This window comes from Mesocricetus auratus, unplaced genomic scaffold (genome assembly GCF_017639785.1).
Source record: "Mesocricetus auratus isolate SY011 unplaced genomic scaffold, BCM_Maur_2.0 Super-Scaffold_100015, whole genome shotgun sequence".
In the NCBI taxonomy this organism is placed as follows: domain Eukaryota; kingdom Metazoa; phylum Chordata; class Mammalia; order Rodentia; family Cricetidae; genus Mesocricetus; species Mesocricetus auratus.
The window spans coordinates 52,790,891-52,803,025 of record NW_024429198.1 but is presented as its reverse complement, the minus strand read 5'-3'; the positions used below and the strand labels follow the sequence as shown (position 1 = coordinate 52,803,025).

General features: G+C 37.2%; 1 protein-coding gene and 1 long non-coding RNA gene across 10 annotated transcripts in view; one reads left to right on the top strand and one right to left on the bottom strand.

Annotated features, from left to right (window-relative positions):
• Nol4 (nucleolar protein 4) overlaps positions 1 to 12,135 on the top strand; it is a 340,254-nt gene that overhangs the window by 253,739 nt on the left and 74,380 nt on the right. For 6 of the 9 annotated variants that reach the window (XM_005065339.4, XM_040757899.1, XM_013125061.3 and 3 more), the window contains 2 exons: positions 1,955 to 2,134; positions 2,877 to 3,068. In XM_005065339.4, coding sequence (XP_005065396.1) covers positions 1,955 to 2,134; positions 2,877 to 3,068 — 372 coding nt within the window. The remainder of the gene's footprint in view (positions 1 to 1,954; positions 2,135 to 2,876; positions 3,069 to 12,135) is intronic. The other 3 variants (XM_040757904.1, XM_005065340.4, XM_040757903.1) reach the window with 1 other exon arrangement.
• On the bottom strand, positions 6,028 to 10,247 carry LOC121144357. Its single transcript, XR_005881707.1, has 2 exons — positions 9,267 to 10,247; positions 6,028 to 6,218 (listed from the first exon to the last, which is right to left on the bottom strand). It is a non-coding gene; the product is annotated as an uncharacterized LOC121144357 (long non-coding RNA).

Genomic DNA, 12,135 nt, shown 5'->3' with positions numbered 1-12,135 from the left:
TACCTAGCTGTTTTGGAGTAATAATACTGCCATCTCTTTTTCCTATTTAACTAAACAAAGAAGAGGGCACAACAATAATAAATTATTTAATAACACTAACTACACTCTTTGTGTGGAAATTGTATAGTAAGTAATAATGTTTCTTCCTAAGGATTTCTAAATCACAGACTACTATTGTAAAAGGAAAGAGAAATAATATGTTGTTTCTTTAGGTGAAAGAGGGCTTCTGAATGAACCTTTGTTTGTTTGTTTTAATATTAACATTTACAATACATAAAATAGAAGTATTTTCTCTCATTCTTTCAGAAATAGGAGAGGTAAAGAGAGGGAGGGGGAGAATGCAAATTGAACTGTAAACTTAATGTAGAGCTTTTGACTTCAGGCAGATCTGAGGTCAAATAAGCATACAGCTGTGAGACAAGATTGTTTAGCTTTTTGGAAACTGTTTCTTTATCTGAAGAACTGGAAAGATAAAAGCTCCTCATGGGGTAGATGTAAACACAGAGGCCACCAGTAGGACAATTATAAACATGAATGTCTTCTCTTTATCATGTATTCAAAATGTTCATAATTTGTTTTATGGCATTTTATATGTCTGAAAATATTTGTGTCAACAAAAATTACAGAATGGCCATCTCTAAATTCTCTTATATCTCTGCTCAGTAACTCAGTAGCCTTTGGTAGTAACTGCTGGGATCTGTGGGGCCATGTGGCAGTCCTTTGTGGAGCTTAGTGTCCAGTTAAGATCTTTATCACAATAATATACACACCAATTTCCTTTCATGTCAGGTCTTCCAAACTAACTTTCAAGTTAATCACTAGATCCTAAGAAATAAAAGTGATTATATATAAAAATTAAGCATCTCCAAATTACAAGTATTCTAAATCAGTTTACTTGCAGAATGAGCCCATTTACATACACATGCATGGGTGCTTGGACCAACAAACAGGGCTCTACAGAGGTCAGCAACTGTTGATATGTGAGAATGAATTTTAAAACATTTTCAGTTGTGTGAGGGACTGGGGAGCCTGGTGGGGAGGACAGGGGAGGAGGAGAGGGAGAGGGAGCTGGGATTGGCATGTGAAACAAGCTTGTTTCTTACTTAAATAAAAAATGAAGATAAAATTTTTAAAAAATCATTTAATTTTCAGATTTTAATTATTTATGTTTAAGTATGCAGTGCATCCTTTGAATCATCTAACTTTAGCTTTATCCTGTCTTAATCAATGCTAAAGTATATAAGCAATAATGTATCAGTTAGTAAAAAGATTCATGAATTTTCACTATATGAAAATCAAATGGTATTTTCAGAAAACTCATAGATAGCTTACAAATCTTTTTTCTGTTTTTTTTTGTTTATTTTACTTACTCTGGTTTCTCTTCAGATTGTATAAATCTTTCACCCTTTAAAAATCTATTTTAAAGTAGCATGCAATTAATACCTCTATGCTCAGTAATATTTTTATAGACTTTGCTGGGCAAATTAATTAAATATCCTTATTCTTCAGTATCTAGTGTGTTCAAAGAAAATTAATACAGCCAGACTGGCTATGCACTGAGGTCATACACTACAGCTATATGACTCTAACTACTTCCAACTATACGACTCACTATTTCATGGTATATTAATTACAGAATGCTCCTTTTATTAATGTCAATATTGAGCAGAAAAAGTGGTTACTCTTGAAACACTAAGCTCAATAAGACTTCTCTGGAGAGGTGGAGCTGTTCTGAACAGCTAAAGACACTGCTGAAATGTTACCAGTGCAGGGGAGGAAATGGTATTCTTAAATCTATTTGAATTGGCTTTGATCAAAAAATTGAAATGCTATAGACCTAGAGTTACCAAGTCATATGACATGATTTTGAATGACTATTGGAATGAAAACTAAAGCATAAAATAACATTCCTGTCAGAGTATTGAAAAGTGCCAATGTCGCTTTTTGTTTTCAGTCTCCAGCACACAGCTACTCCAGCTATGACTCTGGCAAGAACGAGAGTGTTGACCGAGGTGCAGAGGATCTGTCACTCAACCGCGGAGACGAGGATGAAGATGACCATGATGAACATGAGGATTCTGAGAAGGTGAACGAGACAGATGGCGTGGAAGCTGAGAGGCTGAAAGCCTTCAATGTGAGTCCCCCGCACTGCGTGGCTATGTTTTGACCACTTCACGTTCATGCCGTTGCTTGTTGGTCAATGTGAATATTGTAGAACCATGTTTGTTTAATTTTCAGAAGGATTTTTAAAGTACATGAAACACTCTTTGACAAGCAGACACCGGAATTGCTGTTTTGTTTAGAATTGTAAAGCCAAATGGGTGCTGAGAACGGGAATTGTGTTGTGTGAGTATGCATGTTCACCTAGTTTGAAGGGGGCTCAGCTTAGTCCTCAGATGGTTATGCCTGTCTGTCATCAGTTATTTCCTTTGCTTTCTTAATTGTGCATGACAAGAGAGTCAACTGTTGGTTCTCAGAAATGAGTCCACTGTGTAGTGTGGCAATGTCTCATTCCCATTTATCACTAAAAGCAAATGTAATGGGTACTCAGCCGTCCTGGTTCTACTGTTATTTCCTGATGTTTTATTTTTCATTCTTTTCTGTCTGTTTGTATGTCTGCTTTCCTCTTTCTCTCTCTCCCTATCCTCCTCTCTTTCTCTCTCTTTATATATATATATATTTATATACTTAATTCAACCATTTAGAAAATCTTTAAAGAGTGTTTGCTTAAAATTTCTGGCTTTCCATTTGCAAAATTCTCCAGTGCATAAGACCAGAAAAAGAATTATTTTCCTCTCGGTAATCAAAACAGGAAGCTAGGAACAGAAGAGAGCAGTCCTCCAAACCCTTCTCCTCTGTCTCCCTCTTGCCAACAGATGTTTGTCAGGCTGTTTGTAGATGAAAACTTGGACCGAATGGTCCCAATCTCTAAGCAGCCCAAAGAAAAGATCCAGGCTATCATTGACTCATGCAGGCGACAATTCCCTGAGTACCAAGAGCGTGCCAGAAAACGTATCCGTACTTACCTCAAGTCCTGCAGGCGGATGAAAAGAAGTGGTTTTGAGATGGTGAGTTATAAATTGAACACAGCCCTAGATTCCATCCAAACCCCACATGTAAACCATGGCACTATTTTGTTTCCATCTTAGTGTCTTTATGTTTATTTTTCCATGACGTCAGGTCCAAGGGGTTTTCATTTGCTTGTGTTTATCCCCTTTCCTTTTCACCCTCCCCAAGCATTTATACCCTTCGTTTATATGATGATAAAGACTCTCTTGGGAGGACAGTGTTCACAGAACCATGTGATAACATCTCATAGAAAAGAAGGATAATGCAAGAGAAAATCAGGGAGAATCCAATCGTCACACATCATCTGTGTTTGTTTCCTTTCGTTACTACTCGAATACATGTGAGGTTTATGAGTCTTCAGCCGAAGTTCCAGTTGTTGCTTTAGGTGAGAGTGGATATTTTTGGAATGTAAGGAAATGGGTGCATCTGCTGTCTAACAAATAACAAGCTTTGAAAACTAAGATGGGGAATAACGGTGGTCCTCAGGTTTAAATCTCAGTGCCTGTTGCCCTAGATGTGTTGACCCCAGGTGGTGTGTGAGGTTGTGCAACTCCCTGTTCTGTTGTGCTTGCTGGAGATTAGTTTGCCTGATCTTGCTTACTTTGGTGTAGAAACTAGTAATCAAAATACTGTGAATTTCCATTGTTCTTTTATCTACACAAATGCAACAAACAGTGACATTGTATGCTTGATATTTTTCACATTTCAAAGTATGTATGTGTGTTCTTTTTTTTTTTTTTTTTTTTTGGTTTTTCGAGACAGGGTTTCTCTGTGACTTTGGAGGCTGTCCTGGAACTCGCTTGGTAGTTCAGGCTGGTCTCGAACTCACAGAGATCTGCCTGCCTCTGCCTCCCAAGTGCTGGGATTAAAGGCGTGCGCCACCAACGCCCAGCTTGTATGTGTGTTCTTAAACAAATATTAGATGTTTTATTTCTTTCAACAGCTATTGAAGTTCCAACCTAGGGCTCAGCACACTACAAGGCAAGCAAATGCTCTATTGCCCCACTGCAACTTTAGAAGTATTCTAAAACATTTCTGATCATTATGTTTTCTCTCCTCACATCCAAAAGGGCAATGTTTGTGATCTGGCCTCCTAGCTGTCACATTGTGATGAGTAGAAGTTGTAAAGATGAGAGAGGTTTCGATGCATGGCTCTATATTTGCAATTTCATGGGAGTAAAATCTTATGAAATGAATGACAGTAAAAGAAATCCCATTTATTGTCAATTTTCATATTGTTCTCTAAAATGGAGATGGCTTTCTTATAGAGTACATAATGAAAGTCTGTTTAGAGATTCTGCATCCACCACCCTCGACTGTCTGATTTGGGTAAGTTGTCTCTCCTGCCTGTGATTGGTTCCCCTCTTCAGGCCACAGTCACCCCACCTCATAGTTCTGGGAGAATTCTAAGACAGTGTTTTCTGGAAACCCTTGCAAGTCATTTCTGGTACAAATAAGTCTTCAAAGAATTTGAAACAACAAAACATTGTCATGTACTATTAATTTGCCACCCAAAGAAAAATTTCCTGTGACGTTTTTATTCAGCAACATCAGAGCCTTTCAAATAAATATGTAGTTCTTATGATTTCTATGTTTAGTTTGAAGTTTGCAGTACAAAAGGCATTTAATAAGAAAAATGGTAGAACTGAGTGACTAGATTTAGGTAATGCAGATAATGGAGAACAAGAAAGAAGAGATTTGCTTGAAGAACATGAACTAGTTTCCCTAGTATGGGATTATCTAATGATTATATTACACACAACAGGATGCAGATAAGGGACCAAACTGATCTATATCACAGAGCTGGATTTGACATCAGGTTCAAGCCCATTTATCAATTAGTATAAAATTCTAGTTGCTAGGCCAGAGAGATGGTGCAGTGTCTACAGCCTAGGCTAACAATAAAATTTCCATTTGTAACTAAGTATCTTCTAAGTTATACTACACATTTTCCTCTTTCAATAAAATTGAAGATAGTATATGTCAATATTATTTTATAAATATATGATACTGTTAATCTTTAAATGGTATTTAGAGATTCCATATTTTGGTAAAATTTATCTTATTTCTTCTTGGTCTACAGTATCATTTTCATCATTATTTGAAAGAAATCACCACTGTACAGAACTCTTAATTTTTCTAAGATCTATCAGAGATATTGTATCATGTAAAATATCACTGCCATTTTTTATAATTACATTATTTACCTTAGCACAGATGTCTATTTAGTAGAAATCTCTGATACATAATGAAAATATGTAGATTAATACAAAGTCAGTAAGCTTTACATAGTAAACTGAAACACAAACATTCTACAAATAAATATTTAACCTTTAATATTTTACATCTATTTGATTGTTCATTTATTCTGCATGTATCATATAAGTAGAACTTCAAAGGTTACAGAGAGAAATATGACACATCTGGTTTGTTGTTACTGAGGAAAGAGTACTATTTTCTGGTCATTATGACTCATTGAGCTGACCACTTGTCCGACATGAAGTGTTCTAAAGCAAATTGGAGTGTCCTCTATAACTACATGAAAGATGTAGAGGAAAATGGATACTATAACTTAAGCCATTTCAATCCTTTCTGTTACTATGTCCTCCCTTGTATGGAATGCCTACTTGGAAATGAGACATACACACTCTTAAATAGGCACATTTGAATGTTCCTTTCACTTTCAATACATAGTCCCTCACTATGGAATTTTTAACAGAATTTTGTTCCATTTAAAATAGCCATCCCTATATGGCAAGAAAAAAGACTAAATGAAAGAAAGAAAAGAAAGAGGAAAGAAGGAGAGAAAAGAGAGGAAGGAAGGAGAAGAGGAAGATGAGGCATGGATAATGCAGAGTAATTAAAATTAATTAACTATGCCGTCTTTAATGTTATGTAAAATAACCTTCAGGATTTTACAAGTCAACATATTAAAACAAGAAAAAAATAGAACCTCAGTCATTTTCATAATGGGTTTATTTTATGTGCCTCTTGTTCTCTAAGCTGTATCAAGTCAATAAGGAAATAAATTCATTTTAGATACATTTGTAAAAGCTAACTGTAAAATGTAGATGTATTTTGTATGAGATTCACTGCCAATCAATAAGCTTAGTTCTCCACATACTTTGGGTCCAGTAGACCAGAAGACCCTGTAAGGAGAGAGGAAAACAATGATGCTGGGTTATGAGTTTCTTGTTAACATTATGAAATTCAAAATGATATTCCTATTTCATGTTTCATCACAGCATACATAATTGAGTATCTTAATATTTGCTTTGATTTTCTGTCACTGTTCAAACAAAATCTATTCCTGTTTACTGTTCGTGTCATTTTCAACTGAATTTAATTAGAGTTAGCTGTGTGACTATGGATGTTTGAGCAATTATGTACGTAAGCAGGGTCAACTTACCAGTGGGTGTGCCACTGAAAACATGTGACTGTCCCTATTCCAGCAAATGTTATGTGTCAGTAGGACATCAACAAGGGGCAGAGCCCAATATGCCCCTTCCCTGTCCATGGTGGAATGTTGATCGACCCAGTCTTGTGTAGGTCTTGTGCTGGTAACAAGAGCTGTTCTGAGTTCAACAGTACTGTCGTATCCAAAAGACGTCTTTCACAGAAATCTTTCCCATCCTCTGGCCCTTTGATGCTTTCAGCCACCTTTTTCGCAATATTATTTGAGCCATGGAGAGGATGATAATGATGTCCTACTTAGGATTGACACTCAACAGTTGTTGATTCTCAGTACTTTCCCCAATTATAAGACTATGCATTAACTGTCGTTCAGTGCAGAAAGAACTGTCTCTTCCAAGGACATCAGTAGCAACCTCTGGGTTTAAACACGGATTTTAGAAGACTGAAATATTTTTAGTTGGCTTCACTGAACACATTAAGTAAACATTACAATGTACATACATAGATATATACATACTAAGAATATATATCTACATATACATTTATATACATATATAAACACACACACATATATATGAAATTTTATTTTCTTAGAATTATCCAGACCCAGTGATTTTTGATTGCTTTAGCTGAAAGAAAGTAGTGTCATGTTCTGCATAGTGTTTCTGCACATGAACTAGAATCATGACACAAGATTTTTTGCTACACATTTTCACCAAGTCCTTATCACCAACCTCAAACTCTGGCATCTTAAGCATTAGAAATAGAGGAGCATGTTTAATGAAAAATGAATCCAATAAATTTGATTCAACATACACTGAGTATTCTTAGACTGTAAAAACTAGGTGAGTTAAGCAGTTATTAAATTAAAACTAGGAAATTATCATGTGTTCACTTGTTATTGATTCTAACAATTGGCTTCGACTCTTAAGTTAGTTACTTCAGCAACTGCTCTCAAGAACGGGAGTCAGTTGTTCCAGTACATGAATCAGTTTCTCCAAAGGGCTGTGGTCTTAAATTCAACCATAGCTATAATAGAAACTGATGAAGGCAACAGTTTGTCAAAAAGACGGGATCAACACCTACTGAGGTTCCTCCTGTACTCTTTCCTGGATTTTCACAGAGACTTTGTCACGTGGACATAGTTACATACACTTCATAAAAATCAAATTAAAATATTTAGAAGAAATACAGTAAAAAAGACTTTTAATGCAACCCCTCTTATGTTCTTAATTGTGTCATTATATTGATATAGTTCAAGTAGCTTAGATTCTGAATTTGATGACCTTCTTGAAAAATCATATACCTGTTTGTTTAAGAGACTATTTTTGCTTGAAGAAATAAGTCTCATTCAAGTTTTTTAATATATAAAATTTTGCTGAAGATACTATCCACTGAGTTACTAAGTATGTATTATAAAAGACTTCATTTTAAAAGATTTTCTTAGAGTTTAATGCAAGGGGAATCACTTATGAAGAAACAGTACGTTCTTAGTCCTCCCCACCGGGAATCTTAGCTTAGTGTTTTTATTCAATGCCTCACTGTAAGGAAGTCTGAGCCAGATGTCACACAGTGGTCCTTGTGTCCATGTCTCTGTACATTTTTCCATAGTAGTTATCTTACCTAGTTGAAAGGGGACAGTGAGGTAACTATTTTTAAAAGAGTGATTTAAGAAAAGATTTTAACTAGCCAGGCATTAGTGGCTCACACCTTTAATCCCAGACTTGGGAGGCAGAGGCAGGGGGATCTCTGTGAGTTTGATGCCCACCTGGTCTATAGAGTGAGTCCCAGGGCAACCTCCAAAACTCCAAAACAATACAGAGAAACACTGTCTCAAAAAACCAAAAAAAAAAAAGAGTATAACTAAAACCACCAGAAAGCTATCCTTTTACGTTAAAGAAAATTTGGGTTTGAGCAGAGGCTTTTACACTTTTCTTGTGCCCGTCACATGCCACACAAACTAAAGGTCTTGTATTCAGTCCCTGATGACATATCACAGACTACAGCGGCACCTCGTCTGCAGTTTCAAGCAGGGTTTAAAAACTGCTAGGGAAATGCAGAGTGGGGAAAAGTCTGAGGACATGAGTTTGATCCCTAGAACCCATATTAAAAGCTAGATGCTGGGATGCACATCTAATTTCAACACGCCGACAGCCAGATGAAGTCGGGCGAAGCGGCTGGAACCTCTTGGCCCATCTGGTTCTAGAGTGTGCAGCACAGCAGAGACAACAAGAGCCAGAGAGCCTGTACCTCAAGGTACAAGGAGAGACCCGACTCCTGGAAGCTGTCCTGGGACCTTACCATGTACTTTCTTGAGTGTGCACTGGTTTGCTCATCCTCTGTCTCTCTCCCTCTCTCTCTCTGCCTCTTCTCTCCCAACACACAGTTAATTAACTAATTAATCAAAATGTTTTAAAGTGATTCTTAAACTGAAAATTCTACCAGCAATATAATTTTTCCATCACACTGGTTCTTAGCAATATCTCTGTGGTATCTCTATGTTTTTAACTACTTATATTGTTTTTCATATTACATGAATACACACACACACACACACACACACATCTTTGTCACCAATCAGCTTAATGGAAACTAATAAACACATTGGGTTTGAATTTCCAGCCTGTTATTTGTACTCTCTCCTACTTTGTAGCTATCAGCTCCTGCTATTGCAGTCATACAACACACTGCAGGCTATTTTCACTTCATCTGAGTAGTTTCCTCATAACTGCTTAGTTTGATTGCAGACTATAATATGCTCCTGAGTAACTCTGCTATCTTACCTTCTGATGATGCCACAGATCTGTCACGTGTTGAACTTGAACAGTCTGAGTTTCTGTCAATGAAGCCTTTGTGAGTTAAATCTTAGGCTTCACTCAAACGGCCTATGCAGGCAATATTGAAAGCTTCAGAGCGGCCAGAGAGACGACGAGATGGGGGTTGCTGCTTCACAAGCACAAGTGCCTGTGTTCCAATCACAGAAAAGATGACAAATAAAATTCTGGCTCAGTTGCGTGTGGTTATAATTCCACTTCTGGGAAGACAGACAGGCATATCCTGGGGTCTACTTGTCAGCCAGCCCAGTTTCTTTTCAAATTTGGAGCTGTGAGAGTCTCTGTCTGCAGAAAAAGATGGGTGGTGCCTCTGCCATGTGTACACACATACACACACACACACACACACACACACACACACACACCATGGGATCTAAAGTTTCTCATGAGTTTCCGAGTGTCCAGTCTTATTATCTCAGAATTAGTAATCACTCTGCACCTGTTCCCCTTGTCACTCACCCCCTTAGATCACTGCTTTATTGATCACACCCTCCTTTTCCATGCTCTGTTTGACTCTTGGACATTCAGGACTTCTGTCCACAAACCTCAATAAAGTTTTAATCATTTCCCATCCCATTGATCTGCCTTGGCTTTCAGCTTCCTCAGCAGAACACTTCCACTCGCAGATTATATAATTCTCATCTTTCTCAGAGTCACACAATTCAGACTGGCTCTTACCATCATGCTACTGTCGATTGTTAGGAGGAGCATATGACTCCTTTGCAGCAAAGCCCACTCTTGATTTCCCTACATCAACCCCAAGTTCCTCATCTCTTGTTCCCCCGCATCCTCTGCATCCCCATTGACCTGTGTTTGCTTTGGGGATGCCTATTATTGTGGGCATAGTCATGGACCATATGTCACCCTAATAACCAAAATTGCAAGTTTTTTCCTCAGTGCACACAATACTGTATTCTACAGTAGAGCATCAGCAGAGGTTTAGTATTTCATCCACATGTTGATCAGGTGTTGTTCCAGCATACTGGCATTCATACTTCTCATAATGCATTTTCTTCAAGGATACTTTATCCACCAAACTCTCCTTCCCTTTCCTGGTTTGTTTATGTTGTGTAACATTGCTATTCTCATTTTCACCTCTGCCTAAAAATTCAGAATGAGACGCTGTTACTCACTAAATGCTGTTTATTCTTTCTGTGGTATATTTTGTAAATAAATGCTCTAGTTGCCTAATTTTTCTGCCATTGTTTTAGTTTCAGCCCTTCATATCTCTTGCCTACCTTCCTCCATAGACGTCTAGCTTAGCTCCTTGCTTGTACCTTACACAAGTCTCTGTATCCACTCTAGGTAAACAGAAGCAGAATTAGTGTTGCAGAAGCCTTGGGATTTTACAACATTGTGACTTTCCTTACAAAAATAAAAGTAAGACTTATAAAACTCAAATAATTGATTATTAAAGTAAAGAAGACCTGTGTGGTGATGCACACCTGTAACCTCTGCACTCAGGAGATGGCAGCTGGAGGCTTAGGTGCTTAAGGTCATCCTCCCTGATATTTCAAGAGTTCAAGGTCAGCCTGGCATACATCAGAAGACTGACCCTGTCTCAAAACTAAAGTAAAACAAAACAAAATCCAAAGTACAGCTGTAGTTGGATTTTTTTGCCATTGAATTTCATTCCTTTGGGGGCCCATCATCCAGCTCCCTAATAAAACACACAGAGATTTATTATCTCTTATTAATTCCCAGCCTTACCTATGATTGTTTCTAGCCAGTTTTTCTTAAATTATCCCATATATATTTTGCCTCTGGGCTTTGACCTTTCTCTGTTTCTATGTATCTTTGCTTTCTTTTTTATTCCATGTCTGGTTGTGTTGCTGGATGGCTGGCCCCTTCTTTTCCCACTCCTCCGTTCTTTTCTTGTTGCTTGATCTGGATCCTCTCAAATTTCTCTTCCTCTTTATTCTCTCTGCTGCCAACCCCACATATCCTTTCTTCTGCTTAGCTATTGACAATTCAGCTCTTTGTTAGACCAGCCAGGTGTTTTAGATAGGCAAAATAACATAGCTTCACAGAGTTAAACAAAAGCAACATTAAAGAATGCAACACAACTTTGCATCATTAAATTAATGTTCCACAGCATCAAATGTAATAGGTCATAAAATAACACTCTATAACATAAAAGCAATGAAGATAAATAGAAATGAGTATCTATTATAATTAGAAAATACACTACATTTGAAACCCCTGAACTCATTCTTTTGACATTCTTAGAGACCCTTTCAGACGCACTTGCAAACCAATGCTGCTGGTGAAACTGGCTTTTTATGCTCATCCAGAGTACTTCTAGTAACTCAGAACTCCAGAGACCTATTCTAGGACTCTTGTTATCTTTGCTTTGAGAGCACCTTGCTCAATTTTGGCTTCTAATGTGTGCAGCTTCACAATCTCAAAACATAGGCTATACCCCATATTTTAGACTATGACTTTTTGAAACTGGGAGACCCAAGTTTAGTTCCTGTGTTAGTTCAATTCCTCTAATAGAATCAAATAATACTTCACAGGCTCAATATTCTAAATGAAATGGCTGTTGGACATTATGGGTGATAATGTATGTAAATGTTTGGCTGAGAGATAATTTTCCACTTTTTCTCCGAACAACTTCAATTATTCCCTTTCATACCATAGTCTATCGTAGAGAATTATTGCTGCTTCCCTTAATATTTAGTCTCTTGGTCTGTAGATTTTCTCATGAATTATGGTTACCCTTTGCCTATCATTTCCTACTGTATTTGAATAAAATAATAATTATACGGTTTTACATACACACACACACACGATATATTTGTCACAGTTACTCATC